This window comes from Malaclemys terrapin, chromosome 3 (assembly GCF_027887155.1).
Source record: "Malaclemys terrapin pileata isolate rMalTer1 chromosome 3, rMalTer1.hap1, whole genome shotgun sequence".
Taxonomy (NCBI): domain Eukaryota; kingdom Metazoa; phylum Chordata; order Testudines; family Emydidae; genus Malaclemys; species Malaclemys terrapin.
The window spans coordinates 149728243-149750046 of NC_071507.1; the positions used below are offsets into that span (position 1 = coordinate 149728243).

At 42.0% G+C, this 21804-nt stretch overlaps 1 protein-coding gene across 2 annotated transcripts in view; it reads left to right on the forward strand.

Annotated features, from left to right (window-relative positions):
• The window catches only part of FILIP1 (filamin A interacting protein 1), a 156830-nt gene that overhangs the window by 63596 nt on the left and 71430 nt on the right, over window positions 1-21804 (forward strand). For both annotated transcript variants that reach the window (XM_054022433.1, XM_054022434.1), the window contains exon 3: window positions 19194-19367. In XM_054022433.1, coding sequence (XP_053878408.1) covers window positions 19194-19367 — 174 coding nt within the window. The remainder of the gene's footprint in view (window positions 1-19193; window positions 19368-21804) is intronic.

Genomic DNA, 21804 nt, shown 5'->3' on the forward strand with positions numbered 1-21804 from the left:
ATGGCCTTGACAAATTGGAGAATTGGTCTGAAATCAAAAAAAACTTATCTTCATATTTGGAGATCAATATTAGTCTACATTTAGATAACTATGTGTACCTACATCACTTTACTGTCCATCTTCTATCTTCTTACATCATCTTTCCTCCCATCTCTCTTGGGTATTTACAGTGCTGTCACTGTGGCAATAAGAACTGTTTCTGTTCTCTTGTACTGTATTTGCTTCCATCAGAAATTGTGAGGATAGGCTTAAACACTGTTGTGATGGGTGATATGGAAAGTGGTTAAAGAAATACTGGACATACTCTCACATTCTTGAATTGATTTGATTAAATAATTAGTTGCTTGTATACTGGAGCAGGGAAGGTGGGGCTGTTGGTGAGGTGGTATATGGAGGTGCTACATTATGATTTGTGAGGGGGACTCACTTAGAAAGGGAAGTGAGGAGAAGCTGCTGGAGAATCAATCCAGAGGGAAGCAACAGAATCAAATGGTGTATGTGAGGTGAGGGAAGTGGAGGGAGTTCTGAAATGGCCATCAGGAGTATCAGCTGGTGTGAGAAGCGTTGGTCATCTGGAATGGAGTATGGGTGACCAAGATTAATAAACCTGTGCCTAAGAGATGAGGAGGAGAGCTGAGTAGAGCAGGAAGCATATGCATGTAGTGGTTTGGTGAAGGTGTTATTAACTATGCTGAGCATTATGAGTGGGTTGATTTAGTCCACTCTTATCTGATCATATTGCTTAGATGACAGTTAATTTTACTAAAGCATTGAGAAAATTCTAGATATATACACAGCAACAGTAAAAAGGAGGCAGGTAAGGTCAGTGGCAGGAGAGAGAACTAGGCTAAATGAAATGGAATGAAATAAAAGGGTAGAATGATGGAGGAAGGGAGATGAAGAGGAAAGGAGGAATGGAACAGAGACCAGTGAATTTGAAATAGAGAGCAGGAAGAGGAAAAGGAAGGAGGGACTGAGAAAGAAGGAAGAGGATGAAGGAGCAGGAGGTACTCGACATGGCAGCAGAATGATAGCACTAGAAGTAGCAAAAAACACATCAGAAAAGAGACCTTGAAATGGCTTATGGACCTACAACTGCATCTAGAGAATGTTACTATGCAGATGCCATATACAAGAGAGAGAGAGTGCAAAAAACAGTATTGCTACAAAGAGCTACAGTATTCCCTCAGATCTGACTGAATACATGCTGCTTTTCTATCAACTCATGTTTTTGACATGATACCAAACTAAAGTAGATTTCAGATGGTAAGGACTTCATGAATGGAACTGTTATCAGAGGTAAATTCCAGCTAATCATCTGTTTTGCTATAGTGTACGATCACTACACTGCTTAAGCACTGTGATTCAAGGCAATCTGAGCCAGCATACCACAAGTCTGTACTCCCAAAACTTTAGAATTACAAAATGGAACCCTGCTGTTTTTGCAAGAGAAAGTACTAAGACACAGTTTGCTGAAGCATGATGATTTATTTCAGCATATTCCTGTTTCCACTGAAGTTAAGCTGGCTCTTTAGTAATAAAACTGCCTTAAAAGTAGATAATTGTTTAAAAATTTTGCTTATAAAAACATCAGCTGGAAGTTTTTATACTGTTATCTATATTTAACTGTAGAGTGAATAGCTTCTTCATAATAGCTCCGTCTGTCCTCCGCCATGAACTGTGAACACCAGAGTTTGTCTCTGTTGTGCCAACTAAGCACTGGTAATAGAACAGAGAAGGAATAACTGGGGAGGGACAGGTATCAGCTCCACTGAATCTTCTAGACTAGACTTGAGGTAGGGCTAAGAGCACCTTGTCATGCTGGCTGGAATGGCTCACAACTGAGAATGCCAACCTCAGGGCAGATTGTCAAAAGCAGGGTAGACACCCCAAACTGGTGGTATGTTCTTCAATTAGATTTCGCCAACCGTAACAAATGTGAACTCCTGAGTCACTGTAACAGTCTGACCATGGAGTCACAGACAGTCCCCTTGGGCACTTCAGTCTATCTTGTTACCCAGGCAAGCTGGCCTTAGTGATAAATGGTCATTTACACCAAAAATCACAAAATATTCAGGTTGCTCCCAGTACCAAGAGACCAATCACTTACCCCAGATCAATTTGTACCATACATCTCACACCAAAGACAACATTGGTAGCTAATTAAGGATTTATTAACTAGGAAAAAGAAATGAGAGGGTTATTTACAGGTGAAAGCAGGCAACATATATACCAGGAGTGGCCAAACTGCAGCTCGTGAGCCGTATGCAGCTCTTTTGCAGTTAAAGTGCAGCTCCCAGAGCCCTCCAAACCCACCATTCTCCATCTACCAGACTGGTGGTGGAGCTCAGAGCTTCTGCCCTGTGGTGGGGCTAGGGACTTCTACCAGAGACAACGGCTGCCTGTAAGAGTGTGTGTGTGGGGGTCACAATTTAAAGGTTCAGTCCTCCCAACAGCTTGAGTCACACACCCCTAGGCATACTCCCTCGCTTTCCCTCAGTGGCCCCACCCTTCAGCTTCCAGGTGTTAGCTCTGCGTGGCGAGGCAGTGTCAAACAGCTGAGAGCTACAGGGAGGGGTATCTGCTTTAGCTCCTTGAGGAGAGGCAGCAGGAAAAGCAGCTGAAGGCCCAAGCCCAGGCAGGTGCCACCCGCAGGGCTGAAGCCCCAAGCCCTGGCAGGTATGCCATGGCTCTTGAACTTCTGAAGATTGTCATATGTGACTCAAAGGGTCAGTAAGTTTGGCTACCCCTGATACATACACAAATGAGTTTGGTCTATGGTTCCAAAAGGTGACAGAGATGTAGTAATCTGTTAAGACTGAATGTCTTTTTAGGGCTAATCCAGGTTGACCCTGGGGATCTCTGCATCTGCTTCATAGCTCCAGCCCTATCAGAGTTCGAACAGCAAAGAGATGAAAAATCTTCATGTTAGCCATCTTTATTCCCTCTTCCAGAATTCAAACTGATGGGGCCTGCCTTCTCGCACATAGCACCTTCCTGGGTAGAAGAGGGCCCTTATCCAGCCTTTTTGTTGTGGTGTTCCACAGTGGTCCACTTACTCTTGATATTTCTTCTGGATGGGTGGGAAAACCACTTTTCTTGTCTAGGTTCACAAGTTCAGAACAGGGATTTTTACAGTTATAAAGCAAAATTTACATATTATAGCATGAAATACAGACATTTTACAAATAAGATTACTGCATACAGCAACTTACAAGCATTTTATAGAGTCTAAACATTAAACACATTCTTACAAGTTCAACACCCGTCTTGAACAATATTAACATACAGGTGAGCTAGTCTGGTTTCCAGCTATGAATTTGTCAGTGCTCAGTGGATGCCTACAACTTTGGCAAGAGCTGACTCCTGGTTTACCAGCGTCACACACATTTCTTTTGAAATATCCTTAGTGTTCTCTTCTTAGCCTTTCAAAATTGAACAGTCTGGCACCACCATTCCTAAAATTATAAGACACAGTCTTTCTCCCAGAGGTGTCAATGGCTGAACTTCCATTGGCGTCCAGAGGAGCAAATTATGATCCATCTTTAATTGCCTTTTTTTCCATTATTACCTTTGGATAATTAATGGATAAAAGGTATTTTTGCTCAGCTGACATCAGAAGATATTTTGTCCTTCAATTAATAAGGAATTGTGTAGTAACAATGATGGGAGCTGCTTGTATAATTTCCCATGTACTTCACTGAAGACTCATTCTTTACTGAGGGAACATGTCAGACACTCTTGTAACACACGGCAGTTTTATAGTCGCTCCAGCTCTAAACTATCTGGGATTCTTGAAGCAAACTTGCGGTGAATGTATGTATCACATTGCAGGGCAGTACTGAGTCATCAGTCATTAATTAATGTTCGAGTTTGTGGCTCCTAGTCTGGTTTTATTGGCTTTACTGCCCTAATGGTGTATTTATTAAGTTTGTGTCTCCTGATCCTCAGCTGAGGAGCAGATAATCTCTTGAAATCAAAACTAATATTTTTCCTTCCAGAAATGCATTTTAATAACAGCAAATATAAGCTTTCAAACCATACTTGTGGGAACCTGAACTCTGAGAAAGTGTCTTGTATCTAGGGTTACAGGCTCCACCTATTGGTTGTTTTAAATGAGAGAAATGTAACATTTTCACTCAGAGAATTGTTGGCTATTCTCATGCTTCTGGGTCTTGCCACATCTTCCATAGCTTACTGGCTTTGACCTCAAGATTCTGCATGATGTTAAAAAAAAAAAAAAAGTTGAGTCTGACTGATTTATTTTAGTGGTCTGCATACAAGAGACAGCAATGACAAACTATTACCCAAAATGTAGAATCATTGATAGACTGTCCAAGGGATGCCTTCCTCTAAACACACCCACTGAGATTTGCAAATGAAATATTTCTGAGTCCTAGAAATGATAGATTCTTTTTCTCAGAGAATTTAGCATAATTTCCTAACAGACCCTTCTCCCCCGACAACAACAACAGGGAATTGGCCCTTAGACCAAACATGTGTAGTTATTAACTTATAATCATTTGTCCCCTCTGGTGTCTGAAAGAGACAAAGAGAGGAGTTCAGGTTTATAATGGAAAACTATTTCCTTGAGGGCTGACAAAGTAAATTACAGTGAGATATTAAGTGTGTTAAATTTCATATGCTATTGGCGCATAAGTTGGGAGGACCAGCTTTTTTAGATAACTTCCATAAACATAGTTTTAAATGGTTGGTTAAGCTGGCAAGTATCTTCTGTAATGTAGTCCTAGTTTTACTGCAGCTATGTCAATCATCAGTAAATGAATGTTCATCATTGGCATACAGAGCACTGAAATCCCGCTTGTTGGAAGCCAAGGAAACACTTGGACAAGGCAGAGTTCTGTATACAGTTCATTACCAGCACCACCTACTAGCACACATTTGTGTTTGTGTGTATCGTACTCTGGATTAAGCTGAGATCTCACACAGGGCAGCAGCAGGGTTTCATCTGCAGTTCATCATCTTGACTGCTGGGGCAGTGAGGCATCAGAGTACCTCATGTCCCCTCCTGCTGCACCCCCTGCAAGCTTAATGATGGTGTACTCTCTAGGCACATACTAAAATGATATGCAAGGTATGTTTGTATTTTTGTCATTGTGTTCCCTACTCATTCCCAACTGGGCTGCAGTATACAAATGAATTAAAAAGAAGGGTAATGGAGGAGAGATTACACTGAGGTGACAATGGCACCACTTATCAATGAGCTGATTACAATGTTTATAGGCTTTTCTGTGCTATTTATATCCATAGTATCTGAGCGTGTTACATTTTATTAGCCCTTTTTGGCCCTGACCATACATTTTGCTATCCCATTTTGGCTCAAGAAGCTAGCTAAAAATGCAGGGTATTGCAGGTTGTTCCAGCTAGGAGAGATTGGTGGAGTCAGGTATCTTTGATGCAGTCTTGTTTATTTACAAGGAATGTACAAAGTCCTGTTTCCCTAAACACAGGAGGAACCTATCAACAGGAGATAGTTGTGAGAGAGACCTCTTGGGAAAGGACCTCCTGTTCTTTGCAAACAGCTCTCACCTCAGACCTGAATCCGTGATTTCCAGAGATCTCCGTGACATTCTCTGCTTCAGCCTCAAGGGCTGCGGGACTCTGGAGCTGGCAGCCAGCGGGGCCCTGGCAGAGTTCCAGTGACAGGTGACAGCAGTGACAGGGGGCCCCCTGCAAGGTTCCAGCGACAGGTGACAGATTCCTGAGTGGGCCCTCCACAGGGTTCCAGCGATGGGCGACAGCCTTGTGTAGGGGAAAGGGAGGGGGACAGGCAAGTGGCTGGGGGTGTCCCGTTTTCTCTTTGGGAAATATGGTCACTCTGCAGTTCCCAGCTGCCATGGGTGGAGGGAGGGCTCCCTGCAGCTTCCAGCTGCTGTGGGCAGAGGGGGAACCCCACAGCTCCCAACCACCACAGTGGCAGGAGAAACTATGGAGCCACAGCAGCAAAAGTCACGTCTTCTGTGAATTTCTGTTTATTGCCTGTGACCTGTCCATGACTTTTAGTAAAAATAACCATGACAAAATCTTAGCCTTAATTATAAGATGTATGCATGGGTAATATTTAAGGAATAATGTATTTATATTGGAAGTGTTCTTATGGACTTCAAGTAGCAATGAGTCCCCAGGGAATAATATATCTCAGTGATGGCCCATTCAAGCAGGAGAAAGTTGTCACCCATCCTATTCAGCTGGTGATCCAATGTCAGCCTCAATTGTCTAGCTTTGCTTAGGAGCAAGAGTTTCAATGGAAAACCATCAGAGGCAACTATAAACAATTGAAACCACTTGAAGGTTAAAAAAGGAATATTACAACAAGACGGGGATTTGTCCTGCCTGTGAATAGAGACAAAAGATTGTTTCAGTGTAACACAGAGAGGGGCTGGATATCACAGGGGAACAATTCAAAGGAATTCTGGGCCTGGGGTGCACCTCTTGTTCACTTGCAAGGCAAAGATGGGGCTGGTATAGCCCAGAGGAGAGTGGCTGAAAGGCTGGTGCCATTAAGGAGCTGACACACAGGCAAGACTCCCTTATGCTGGTGGCAGAGGGTAACAAGGTGACTCACAGTCATGGGAGCCCAGAGAATTGTCACAATAGTTTCTTCGCTTGCAGCCTCAAACCTCTTTTGGCCAGCACTACATTTTGCTTGAACTGGCTGTGTGTGGCTTTCTTTTTCTGTCTGTTTCTGCTTCTCTTAGCTTGTCTCTCATCCATACACACGCACACTCTTATCTAAAACAATACCAAGTGAAGTCCTCCACCCACATAATTCTATTTCCTGGCTGATGGGGGCTACTATAAAGGAGCTAAACTTTCTTACAGCTCTCTTAAATGAAGGGTGGTAGTTTCACCCGCCCGCTTCAGTGATCTTTCACTCAACCCACAATAATGTATTCATAATTTAAGCCTCATAACATCCCCAGGAGGGAAGGAAGTATTGTCATCCCCATTATACAGACTGAGAATTGAAGCACAAAGATATTAAATGATTTGTACCAAGGTCTTAAAAGAAGTCTGTGGCAGACCACAAGCAGAGCCCAGATCTCCTGATCCTAATCCAGAGTGTGGACCACAAGAACACCTGGGATAAGAGGGGAATGAGAGGAGGAGCAAAGGAGGCTCTCCCCTGATATCACAATTCAACCCACCTTTTTCTTCCTTTTTTAATTAGGTACCAGCTAGTCATGAAATAACAGGCCTGAGTCTCATTCACACTAAGGCTGTTCTACATGACTCTGGTATAGCAGTGTAAAAAAGGCCTTAAAATGGCTATATTTTACTCCCACTTCAATGACTTTTACACTGCCAGAGTGGCGTAAAATCCTGTAAATCAGAATTAGATGCAGTAAAATGGTTACCTACAGGTTTTTGTGATTTCAAGATCCTTCCTTGAAGTGTTGCTGACTATGAAGTCATTAGTACCAATGAGAAAGCATGATCCCTTCTTCTTGTTCAGGGGAAACTAATTTTCTTTTAACAGGTTGACTGTTGAGGAGGGTGTTATTGAGTGGATGTTGAAAAATTATAAAGGGTTCAGAAAAGAGCTATGAGAATGATTCAAGGACTGGAAAACCTGCCTTATAGAGACAGATTAAAGAGAAGGTTAAGATGTGACTTGAGCACCATCTTACAAATAGGAGCACAGGGAAGAGATTTGATTGTAGGAGGCTCTTTAATCTAATGCAGTGGTGTCCATACTTTTCCTCTGGTGTTCCCCCATTAACAGTAATTGAATGCACACACACACACACCCCATGTGGCCGGGAGTGGGGGCTTAGCTGTAACTGGGAGCTGGGGCTGCGGCCGGGAGTGCAACTGAGTGCTGGTGGCTGGGGCCAAAGCAGGACTGGGTGGCACTCCCTCCCCGCTCCCCATGGGGGCTGGCTTAGGCCCACTCTGGCCCTCCCCCCCGACATTCCTCCATGCCTAGAGGGGCGTGTCCTACAGTTTGGGGTCCATTAGATCAGTGGTCAATACCATAACAAGAGCATATGGTTGGAAGCTGATGCTAAACAAATTCAGATTGGAAATAAAACACATTTTATAAGTGAAGGTAGTTAGGCATTGGAACAATTTACCAAAGCAAGTGCTGCCGAATCTACCACATCATGTTTTTAAATCAAGATTAGGCGTCTTACAAAAAGGTATGTTTTACCTTAGCCAGAAGTTATGGGCTTGATGCAGGAATTCCTGCCTGGGATTCTATGGGATGTGATATACAGGAGGTCAGACTAGATGATCATAACAGACCCTTCTAGCCTTAAAAACTATGAAGTCAAAGTTATTAACTATTGGCAAAATCTGCTTTGAACAAAGTTATCTTTTACAGCTTGAAGAAAATTGTATAAACTTTGATCATCTACTACCATGACTTTACTGCAAATCAGAGCATAGATTTAAACACCAATAAATTCTGTGACTAGCTTGCTGTCTGCTGGAAGGAGAATAAAATCTAAAATGAGATCAGCAAACAAATTATTCATTGTAACACAGAACCCCAGAGAAATCTTGAAATGTGGATAAGAGTCTTTTTTTATGCAACTGTGGATGATTCTTCCCTATGTACAATCTACAGATTGTTTGAAAAGCATTCTTCTTGTTAGCTAGTGCTGTTCAGTTTGTGGTCTCTACTTGTTGCTGGTACAAGTCATGTGCACAATGTTTTTATATGGTTAACTGTGGCTAAGATATCATTTATGTAGCTGGATATAACAAACCCCAAACAGCAGGTTTAGCCATTGTGATGCATTCCTGAAGCATGTAAGACATATTCCAACATGCTTTGATTTGTGTACATAATCTACAGTGACCTTTTGAGCTTGCTTCTCCACTGCCAAAGATCATGAAACTGTAAATCTGTATGTTGCAGCAACCTACCCATTATTTGATAATACAGAGCAGAGCTCCTTTTCAGTGTCAACAGACAAGAAATTATACTGCAGCCTTTTAAAAGTCAGAATGCATCAAGCAGTGTGGAGTTAATACTTCTAGGAGCCTTGCCATGGGAATTTGCTGGCCCTAGCCCAGACTACAGATAATTAATTATGTCAGTGAAAGGCTCTGGTGGCCTGTTCTCTTCAGAGAAAAGTGACATCATCTATGGAGCTCTCTGGCAATAAAACAGAACAAAGCTGTGTGGGCAGGAAATAACAGACAGATGTCTTCTAGTGCTCATTTGATCTGTTTCGAAGCTTTCTGTAAGAAGTAATATATTGCTCAGTGTTTCTCCTCCATAGCACTGCCATCTTTAGCTTGGACTTTTTTTTTTTTTAACTGTAAGAGGCCAGATTATTCTCTGATGTAACTCCACTGGTGTCACTTCAGTGGAGTTTACAGAGGGGACAGTTTGACCCTACATATGTCTCCCCCGCACATGCTGATTTTAATAGGACTTTCTGTACTATCATTGTAAGAGACTCACAGCAATATACAGTTCACACCTATCACATCACACTGACAGTGTCATAATGTAAGGTAAAAGTTATTCACACTGTGGACAGGATACACTATTCAGTTTCATTTTCCCAGCATTTCTAGAACTATCTTGCGTTTTTGTAAAATTTCACTAAACTGTTCAACAAAGGCTGAAAGTCAAGTTTTCATCCCTGAAATCTCCTGGCTCCTTAAACTGCAAATTGTAAGTCACATAAGTAGACCTGGGCCTGTAGATATCAAGACAAATTCATTCAAGGGAACTGCATACCACCAGGTGGTGGGGAAGTTAGCTCAGGTGAAAAGCAGTTTTTGTGGCCAATAAAAACTCTTTAAACCTAGGGAAACTATGCATCTGTTTCCAGAGGGAAAAAGACAGCATTTTTTCATGTTTGGAGTTATTATACAAGTGAGAAAAAACATACTTCCAAGCTTTTATGTAAGACTGAGAGCTATTTCTCAAGTTTTTGGCAAAACAAAAACAGCAATGTGCAGTGGTGCTCAGTGACAGTATTCAAGCTTCCAGCTTTGAAGCAGCCCATGCAATGGATCTTGTGCACCATAAACATTTGATCCCAACAACTTATGCCCAGCTTGTCTGTTACCAGGGCCAGCGCGTCTCCCCGGATCCAAAGCATTCTGCTATGCCCAGCCTCAGTCAAGGAGGTTTATTTTCCTATCAGAGGTAAACAAACAAAAACACAGTCTTAACTCAATCCTGAGCCCCAGGCTTCAGGGCCACCCCCTCCCAAAAGTCTCTAGCACTCCTGCTCCTGCTCCTGGCAGCCTCCCAGCATCAGTCAGCTCTGTTCCCCTCCTGGATCAGCATCCATATGGCTGCTTCCCTGAGCTGCTTGCTCCCTTGCTCCAGTGACCAACCACGGGTGCTAGCTCCAATCTGCTGTGGCTTTTCCTCTCAAGGGCTCAGCCTGTCTCAGTCCTTCCTCCTGCCAGCTGTCTACTAGCAGCCCTTGAGAGTATGTCTACACAGCAAAGAAAAACCCACGGTTGGCCCAACTGGAGGGCTGTTTCATTGCTGTGTAGACTTCCAGGCTCAGGCTGGAGCCTAGAAGTCTATACAGCAATGAAAGACAGCCTCACCCACCCAAGTTGGCTGGCACAGGCCAGCTGTGGGTTTTTCTTTGCTGTGTAGAATTACCTTGATAGGCCCAGGTGTAGCCCAGCCCTCTTTAATTAGCTCCATTGGGCTCACCTGCTCCAGTCCAGGGCACTGGACTCAGTCTATGGACAGAGGCCAACTACCCTGTGACAAAGTGGTTGTAAGAGTACGGGGGGATACTTTGAGGAGGTAGGATATTAATGGAAGGACCTTAAAGGGACAATTTAATATTATATGGTTCAAAGGAGCCTCAATTTGATATCTTGGCAGTGGCCAATTTTTATTTTGTCTTTTTTTTTTTCTTATTTTAATACAAAATGTAGGAAGATTTTTTAAAAAAATATTTAAATTAGTCTATTAAGAATCTAACAAGAGAACGGGAGTTACAAAATCTAAGCATTTGGACTTTTGTTAGCAATCTTACACTGATATCTGTGTTTGCTTATAATGTCCTCTGAGACACAGTAGGGCTACAGCTGCCTGAAGAAGTCGTCTGCATTAATTTTATCCTGATGAACCCTTACTGTACACATGCATAACCTGAGCTGTCTAACTGGAATTTCCAGAAACAAAAGGTCCCTTCAATCTCTACAGTGACATATCACGCAGCATGCCTGAGATACAGCTGAGAGCAGGTTGAGAACAGCCACCTGATTTCCTTGAGAGGAGAGTAATATGAGGCCTTGCTCTTGGTCTTTATTAGCACTATGTGAAAAGCTTGCAAAGTCTATTGGAATTTAGGAAATTAGCCACTGGTAGGATCACCACACTGCATGAGGAACCTGTGACCTTATCTAGTTTCTGATCCTGTACACAGCAGCTGTTGCACTATTAATAAACTGCAGGTGTAAAATAACAGCACGAGTAATAAAAAATCTGCTCCTATCCATGATTTCACAGCTACTGTCATGCCATTAATCAGAGATAAAATATGACTTTGTAAACGTTGATCCTGTATTATATGGTGCTTTTACCTGTGTAATCATTCCAACGTGCCATGGTGATTAGAAAGGCAATTTTTGAAAGTGAAAAATACCAGATGAACTTCTAATGGTTTCCTGAAAGCATTGCTTATGAATGATATCATTTGCCCTTAACTTTACACCACGCTCCTTCCTAATAGCTTGGGGAATTCTCATTATGTTACTGAAATAAAGAAGCTCTTTGATCAGCAAATTCTAAACTAGTTACTGTTTTAGACAGCAGATTATTACTGATAGGCAGGTAGCTCTGAGAAGATGTGGCGCCAGTTAGCAGGAAGGCAAGTTATGCAGAGCCAGAATTGAAGAAAGAAGCTAAGAAACTGATTGGCTCAGGAGCTTGGTATGAGCTTTACTTTCACCAATGAGTCATTGGTTTGACTCCAATCCAGCCCATTTTGGTAATGACTGAAAACTGCTATAATCTAATGGCTCTTTGGTGGTTTATGTGAAACAAGTTTGACTCACTCAGGCCAGCGTGCAGTGGACAAGTGTCCTATCTCAAAACATGCCACCTCAATGGGCACTAAAGTGCAGCTTTGTCAGCAGTCTGATTGGAGAGGCTAAGGACTGAGTGGGCTTGGAGACCAAACTGCAAACTCACTCAGAGCTGATCTCCTGGGTCAGAATGGTAAGAAATTGGCCGGGCACCAGGGGGAAGCTTGAAGCGTGTTGCTGCTCATGCAGAACTGGTTTGTCAACGAATCAAGATCATTGGTTGCCAGGCTGTCAATCACTTTCCCAAGCAGTGAATGACACTATTTTTTTCTAAACCATGTCAGGGCCGCCCAGAGGGGGGGGCAAGTGGGGCAATTTGTCCCAGGCCCCGGGCTCCGCAGGGGCCCCCACGAGAGGTTTTGAGGGCCCCTGGAGTGGGGTCCTTCTCTCGCTCCGGGGGGGCCGGAAAACTCTTGTGGGGCCCAGGCCCCCAGAGCTTCTTCCGCTCCGGGTCTTCGGCGGCAATTCGGCGGCAGGGGCCCCCAACCGTCGAAGACCCCAGGCCCCCTGAATCCTCTGGGCGGCCCGGAACCATGGGCCTAATTCTCCTGTATGCTAAGGCCTATTTATGCTGCTTTGGCAGTGTAAATGGCCCTTACTGTGGGTATAAGTGTAATGTATGTGATGTGGTGTGCTTAAGGTCTCTTAACCCTACCAGAGCAGTGTGAAGGAGTTCCAGTGTTTAATAAATAACACTATGGAAGCTTTTGTTCTTCTTCTTTGAGATATCTCTGAGGGTGCTCCACTCCAGGTGCTAGTGCATCCCTGCGCCTTCACTCGGAGAGTATCCGCACAGGCCACGCAGCGTGCACGGCTGTGACTCCTCAGGTCCTTCTCTACCATCCCCAGCCTGAGACAGAGCTCTGTGGTCCCACTCAAACTTTTTTTCACCACACCATGAACCTATGGTCTAGGTTCATGGTGTGGTGTTCTGCCGGGCAATCCACTCCTACTTCCGCACCTCTTCCAGTCATACTGGGCTATATTCTGGAGCTCAAACAATCTGGGCTCTCTTCTGCTCCATAAAGGTACATCTGGCAGAAATCACAGCATTTCACCATAAGATCGGTGACACCACTATCTTCTTCCACCCTATCATAAAAAGATTCCTCAAAGGCATCCAGACCCTGTCCCTGGACATCAGGCCACGCATTCAGCCATGGGACCTCCACTTGGTCCTCACATGTTTGACACAAAAGCCCTTTGAATCGCTAGTATCCTGCTCTCTACTACACCTCTCTATGAAAGCTGCGTTCTTAGTGGCAATTACATCCGCCAGACGCATAGGAGATCTTGCAGCTCTCATGGCTGACCCACCATACACTATCTTTTTTAAGGATAAAGTCACACTCCGAATGCATCCCAGATTTCTTCCGAAGGTACATTCATCCTTCTACCTTAATGAACCTATCCATCTACCAACCTTCTTTCCTAAACTGCATGCAAACTCTTTCGAAGCAGCAATGCACACACTTGATGTGTGCAGAGCATTGTCCTTTTATTTGGATAGGACTAAGCTGTTCAGGGCTTCCCCTAAACTTTTTATTTCATTCCCAGAGCAATCTAAGGGCAAATCGCTATCCACCCAGAGGATATCCAACTGGATATCAGAGTGCATCCGTTTGTGCTACCAACTAAAGAAGATACATCCTTCAACCTCTATTAAGGTGCACACTCTATCAGATATGTGTCAATGTCTGTTGCATTCCTACGGAACATTCCCCTCACAGACCTCTGCAGGGCTGCTACCTGGGCTTCAGAGCACACCTTTGCCAAACACTATGCCTTTTCTCAGGGACCCTTGACTGACATTCAAAGGGCCCGAGCTGTGCTGTCTATGGCTTTCTTACCAGATCCGAAGTCCCCACCATCCTAGAGATACTGCTTTTCAGTCACCTGGAATGGAGCACCACAGGGACATCTCTCGAAGAAGAAGAGGCGGTTAGTCACCTGTGCAGTAACTGATGTTCTTCAAGATGAGTGTCCCTGTGGGTGCTCCACTACCCACCCTCCTTCTCTCTACTTTGGAGTTTGGGGCGGTCTCCTTTTAGAGAAGGAACTAAGGAGTCACGGCCGTGCACATGCTGTTAAGGCACCAGCAGCGCTTGAGGCAGGCACCATGTGTGCATGGCCCATTCGGGTACTGGTGTACAACTCTCCGAGCGAAGGGATGCATCAGCACCTGGAGTGGAGCACCTACAGGGACATTCATCTCGAAGAACATCAGTTACTGCACAGGTGAGTAACCTCCTCTTTTGCATAAAATGTTCTCAGCCTGACTCCTTTTCACAAAGCCCTTATTTACAGTGTAATTTACACCCACTTTAAGGACAGAGTGATGTAAATAGAATTTTGTGGTGAGAATCAGAATGAGAATCAGGCCAAGAATATTTTATACAAAATTAAAACTTCTGTGATGCTATTTATTATTTGTAAAGAACGTACTATGGTCAGTTTGGGACAAGAAACAATATAAAAGCCACATCAGTGGTAAAGAAGACAGATATGTTGGGTGACCAGAGGAGAGGGGCAGTATTAGTTTTTATTTGGGGGAATGTTTTTCTCCTCTTATTCCTCTTATTCTCTCTTCCTTTTATATAGTGTTGGGGTAGAGAAGGCACTTGAAGAATATTAATGTTAAGGCCTTACAGAATAAGGATTTGAAGGCCTTTATTAAAGAATTTGAATGAGGAGAGGATGTGATTGAAAAGTTATTCCATCCATTGGTAATAGCATGGATGAAGGCATAAAGCTAGAAGTGGAAAGAGGGCATGAAGGGGAGTGAGGCTGGCAGTGTTGGTAGAATGAAGGGAAGCGATAAGAAAGGTACTCCAAGATGTAGGCTGGAATGGAGTTGTATCTTCCTGTGATGAAGTCAGACATGGTCTTTCACCCTTTGTAATCTTCAGCTTCAAAGACAGCTTTCTTTTTCAGATTAAATCCTGAAAATCTTACTAAACAGCTACTCTGAGAGCCTTTAGACAAGAGGACCACATGATTTCTGACTCACTTTGTGGGGGAATGCATCCTACTGTTCTCTCTTCAAGTCTCAGGAAGAATTAGGAAGAAGGCATAAATGATTCCTCAGTGCTGAACTGACACAGGGATCACACTGAGATATCAAAACAGATAACGTGACAGCCCAAACCCCCTTCTTCCAGAACCTGTTACCAGTTACCCAGCTCTTACAACCAGATTAGTCTCTATATGCTAAGTGGGAGAGAGATATCCAGGGTTAACTTTTCAGCAGAGCCTAATTTGTCAGGCACTGAAATCCCATTGAAACTACTCCCTTGGGCTCCTTTGTAACCCCAAACTCACATTCCCAACCAAAGAATGTGATTGTCAAGGATGAGAAATATTGTCCTTTAACACAATATTAATAGATGTTAAATAAAAAACCCTAAACACTGGAAACTCAGGAAATCTAGAGTTAAAATTCCATAGCTTCCTGACTCTGACCCCGGCCTGGTCACTCTCTACCTATGAGTTGAAAACCGTCATCAGCTGCATATGTGAATTTCAACAATATGGTCCCTAGTTATTAAGAATATAGGTATTGCCATACTAGATCAGACCAGTGATTCATCTAGTCCACTAGCCTCTCTGATAGAGGCCAGAACCAAATGCTTCAGTGAAAGAAGACTGTCACAATGGACAATAATGGGAAAGCTGGAAAACAGGCATTTTCTGCCTAACTACAGAGAAGCTAGTGGTTGGCTTAGGCTCTCAAACATGAGGGCTTATATCCCTTATACTTTTATCCTTTCTAATGTAACTGTGGATGTTCTTATTATCCATATAAATGGCCAATTCTTTTTTTACTCCTGTAAGTTCTTGAACTTAATATCTTGTGGCAATGAGTTCCACATGCTAGTTGTAGGTTGTGTAAAAATTATTTCATTTTATCAGTTTAAAATTGTATTGCCTCTGATTTTTACTGGGTAGCCCTTTATTCTTATAGTATGAAAACCAGGTATAAGAATGTGCACATGCTCTAGTGTTATAGGAATGTTGGTGGCTGTAAGCTGACAAAAGTTTTGTCAGTCAACCTTTGTAGTGAAGACATAGCCAAAAAGTACTTCAACAAAAGTACTTCACAGTGGAGCCTCTGCCTCCGTTCTTTTTTCTTTTTCTTTTTTTTTAAACCAAGTATGTGGCCCCAGGAAACCCAGCTCTTTCCCAACAGGACTATTTTGGCTTACTATCTGAAAATGGCCGGCGTCCTAAAGTTTATTTTAATTATATACTTTATCACTATACCTTGAAACAAAACAGTAACGTGAGGGCTAGTCTCGTTGTTTAAGTGGAAAATTAGTCATTTGGAGGAAGCATGAAATCATTAATTTCACAGGCCAGCTATTTTAGCCAATTCCCCATGCAATCATTATGAGGAGTTTGTAGGGAGACTAACTGAAATCCTGAGAACTCCTGAAAGCTACAGTATGGTCTGTGACCCTGTAGCCCATTAAGATTTAAGAGCAGTTGCACTTCAAATCCTCCCACTCCTGGATTTGTGTCTTACCAGATAAAAGCAATTTGTGTTCAGTTTATTATTAGCACAGACCTATTTTTGCTCTGATGCTTCCTAGCAACCTCAGTGGAGTATCTGTTTGCTAGTTTGCTTTTCATAAATTGTTATCATAAGGCCATGGTAACATACAAGGAAACAATTCTTGATGAACTAGCTGAACTACCCCTGACAAGATGAGGATATAAACAATGAGCATATTATAGCTACACACATACTTATTCATCTATACACACATATATACAAGGTAATATACAGTACATATGACATGGACATATATCACAGCTTGTAAGTATATACACATATGGTGATATCCATGTGAAAAATCACAGAACTATGTGAAGAACTAATATCATATATCTTTGAGCAACTCATCTGTCCCCTGTCCATCCATCTTCCCATCCTCCTTTGAACTTTTTAACATTCCAAAAATATCTTCAATGAGTTGTCTTTATATATGAAATAAAATCAACCTCTCAGAGAAATATTTATTTGTTTCCCCACTCAAATTATGTTCAGTCCTGTAGTAGAGGGCAGAACATCACAAATTAACAATCCAATATCTCGCAGCCTTGCAGTGCTTTCCGCTTTTCTGTGGGATCCAATACTCACTTCTTCCTTTGGAAGGGCCCAAAAGAATGGATTTGAAAATTGTGACATTTATATAAATAGAAAAGCTGTCTCCTTCCACTTTTAGAGGGTTTTATGGCTTCCGCTGAGCCCAGAAACACTGAACTCATGATAACTAATGTACCTGCTGTTACAGTGAGAGTATGAAAAATAGTCACAATAAATTTTCTTTAACATCTCTAAAGCATTCCTACAATAACTTTTTTCATGTACTATAAGTATCTTATACAGAGTATATGATGGATTGTAGTGTACAGATTTTATTGGCATAAGTTGGGGTTGACCTGTATAACTCATTTTGTCACTCATGAGTAATGTGGCTTCCTCAGACTCATGCTGATAAAAATATTTATACTCCTCTATCATGTTTTCTCTATATTACAGGAAGAGACAGTTGCAATGCCTGGTTGCCTAATATTTTCCATTAGAAGCCCCTGTTCTTAGTTGTTTTTAACTACTAACATTCTCATATGGGCTGCGTACTCTCTGCAGCATGCTCAATTTTTAAGTGTAAGTAAAAGTGGCTCAGCCATTTTCAAGAATTAAGTTTGGGAAAAGAGCTAGTTTTGCTAATGTTAAAAGCCTTTTCTTTGAAGAGCTCTAGTGCCTCCATGGTAAAATTTGCAGAGTGATAGTCCTGGGGACAGAGAGGTACCTTTGCTGTCCCCATGAAAACACACCCAGATTTGGCCAAGTTATAAACCTTTGAAAATCACCATTTGTGTGTTTGGAGCTTTATAGACGCTTGCTGCTAAAATCTCTGAACCTTCCATGTGCACTGAAATGGCTTCCCAGCTCCGCACAGATTGAGCATTATATGGGGCAGGAGCAGCACCTGCCTCTTGACCTAAGGGAAGGAGAGAGCCAGTAGGAAAGCATGAGTTCTTCTCTACTTACTGACTGTAATTCTATGAAATTCACAACCCTTCTTATTGAGCAAGGCTTCATAACCCCATTTTACCATAACCCCTTAAGAGGCAGGCAAGTGTCATTCCCCCATTTTACCAGTGGGGCAACAGGTATTGCACAAAGTCACTTCAGACAGAGTTGGGAACTGGCCTCTGTTTCTGATATGGCAGAACCACAGCATGTCAAATCGATGTGCTTGGCTTTGCTATTTGTAACCACAAGAACAACCTCCCATCCAGAGCCAGGAATAAACTCCTAAATTTCCTCTGTTGTCTAGCAAATAATTAGGTAAGCCACTGTCAAAGTGTGTGCTGTGTCCCCCTCTAGTGGCTGGTCCACATAGATGTTAACAGCCCTTTATTACTACTAGTTACTCTCTTAGCTCAAGTTTTTGAGTTCCATGCTATGAATATAAAGGTCCTTGATTCAAACCCTATTGCTGATCCATGTGGCAGTTAATATGGTTCCTTGTATTTTATTTTTCCAGTTCCCTGTTTTAAAAAACCTAGAAATGTACATACAATAATTACTTTAAAAGAACATTATGGTTGCAAAGTCAAGCATTCAGTAGTTAGGAAATAACAGAATTACAGTTGCCCATGAAAACTTAATTCAGCCCCCTTGTGTGTGCTGTATGGCATAGTTTAATTACATGATCATATATTCTTTGTTCTACAAGACACTTGCCTTTATCCAGTGCACAGGATGGACAGTGAATGAGGCAGGAGGTAATAAGAAAAACAAGGATGTTCTATTCTGGTTAAGGTCCTAGACTGGGACCCAGGAGAGCTAGGTTTTACCCCTGAATGTGATAGACTTCATATGTGATGCTGGGAAAGACTATCATAATTCATACCCACAAGGGGTCAAATTAAGATTACAGAGGCAATCTTTATTCTGGCATTTCCCACCTGCTTGATTTTGCAATCTTAATATTCTTTTAATTCCCCCCCCAAAGTACTCTGTGTGTGTACTATATACACATACTGCCCAAACTGTAGTTGTAGTAATACAAGTGTGGTTTGCCTGTTGATTGTAGGTTGTCTAATTATATTGAATTGAAATCCCACAGGCTAGAGAAGATGTCATCCACATGCTGAAGACAGAGAAAACTAAACCTGAAGTTTTAGAGGCTCACTATGGATCAGCAGCTCCAGAGAACGTGCTGCGAGTGTTGCATAGGGATGCCATCCTTGCTCAAGAAAAATCCGTAGGGGAAGATGTCTATGAGAAACCCATTTCAGAGGTAATAACTTATTCAATTCCCCAAAAAAGGATTAATAGAGTGAGTCATGATGAATAGACTGTGCCCATTTACCTTGCTGTCATTTCACAAAGCAAGAGCCAAATGCAGTGTTCACTGCTCACACAAATAAAAGGAATTGAAGGGAAGGTGAATATTTCCTTATTATGAAATCACCAAAGCATGTTCCCCGTGATAATAGCATTGGCCCTGAATGCAAAAACAAAAGCCTCTCATGTTCTTTAGGGGACTTTCCCCTCCTTCCCCTGCTCCCCTAAGTAGTGAACTTGAAGCAGTTAGCAAAAACAAACCCTCCCAGGATGGTGAATGGTTACATTTTGACTCTACATTTTAAATTCCTTTCCATTAATAGGTACAAATCTGTAGTGATAAGTGCTCTTGACAGTGTGTCTCCTGTTAGAGTATCATCAAGTGAGCAATTAGGATGAGAGGACTAGCTCACTCACACCAGTGCAAATTAATTACTCCACTGCATTCAATCCACATGCAAAAGAAGTTTCCCTCCCACCCCAATTTTCATGAGACTGGATCATTGCATCAGGTGAAGAAGTTAAGTCTAGGGACCAAATCCCGTAGTCTTTACTCAGTCCTTAGAAAGTTTGTCTTCAACAGTCATTTTGCCAATATGATGACTGTGGGCCCAATCCTGCACCCAATGGCACCAGTCAGCCTGATTGTCTATAATAACACTGATTTTATGCTGGTGTAATGCCATTGAAGTCAACAAAGTTACATCAGCATTAAAATGGTGTAACAGTGTGGAGAATCAGGCTCATAGGGAGCAAGATCAGGCTCCAAGTTAGACCTATAGCATTTGATCCTTGGTTTGAAGTCTATGGAGCTATACCAGTGTAGAATAGGTAGGAGACCAGAAAAAGGTCCTAATACCTACAGGGTGAATCCAAAACTGAGCACAGAGCATGTTCTTAAGGTAAAAAAGGCCATCTTTGAGATCAGTTATTAAGGTAAAGAGTTGCATCCCTAGGGTTTTAGTTAATCTCTTCTACTTTTTCTAAATACATCAGTAATATTGGTACAATAATTACAGTAATAATGGTACAATGGTTGAACAACCCACTGTATTAGATGACATCTTTTCAGAATTTAGAGTCAACAGAGTGATCAAACTGATTCAACATGCCTGGGTGATTGGTTATGTTAAAAAAAATGTAAAGAAGGATCAGGACACATTGTAAACACACTTATATTGTATCTGAGATCCCCTCACCATACTAAAGGTGTCCAGTGCAAATTATGAGGCTAGGTATTCATAAGAATTGGCCAAGAGATCCCCATGTTAACTCATGCCAACATTTGATTCATATAGGAAAAAAGTGAGTCACAGAACACCCAAGCGTCTTAGGATGCATGCAGCCACTTTATTGCTTAGTACCAGAATAGGAATGGTGCAGCTGATGAACTCTACCCATATATCAAAAAACTAGCACTGATAACTGCCAGCCAAAAAATGTATAATATGCCACAATGTATGTACAATTTTTCAAGGACTCTCTGGGTAGAATACAGTACAATTCATATTAATTGTGTCTAGTAGAAGGCAATTTAAAATACACTGCATACTTTTAATGTGACATCTTCTGGAATATTTGTGAGGCAAGTAAGCAAGGAAAACAGATTGTAGCATTCAGGAGGATACATTAAATATTCACTTTGAACAATGCTAAAAGAGCTTAACAAGACTCTTTTGTAATAGGTGGCAAGGGCATTGTGTCCATGGAGTCCCTTGGTTTGTGAGGGACCCTTTGTTCTCTGTAAAACTTGTACAGCAAGGAGTTTATTAGAAGATGATTGGTATAAAAATACTCCGTTTACAATATTTTCTGGCTTCAAAAGGTCCATTGTCCAGATGAGAATGCAGCTGATGCCAGGCTCTCAACTTTGTGAAGTTTAATGAGCACCTCAGACTCTCCTGTTTATCATCTAGAGTTGTTTCAAAAGGGCTGCAATCCTGTTCTCATCTTTCCTTTAGCCCATTACAGGAATACCATAAAATAGCCACTAGCTTGGCCATTCCTGGCTATAGAAGACATGATTCCCACAATGGGTGGGCTGCGTGTGATCAGAGCAGGACCTAGTGATATTTTTGTTGGAGGCACATAATTAGAAAGGTACTGTGTGGGTCTACCTGAGTGGGAAGTTTGTTACAAACTGAATGAGAACTCAGCTTTAACTGCCCTCTCCCCAACAAAACACTGAAGGTAGCAGCGTGAATAGCAATGTTTGGTATTTTTCTTTCCTAGCAACTTTTTACACATGTACCTGAAAACCAGTGTTTGAAAAATAGCTGGAATAATAATAATAAAATAATAATTAATAACAATATAATTAATAATAAAATTAGACCAAATAAAAAAATATAAACCATTCCTAATAAAGTAATGAGATAAATTGTAGAAGA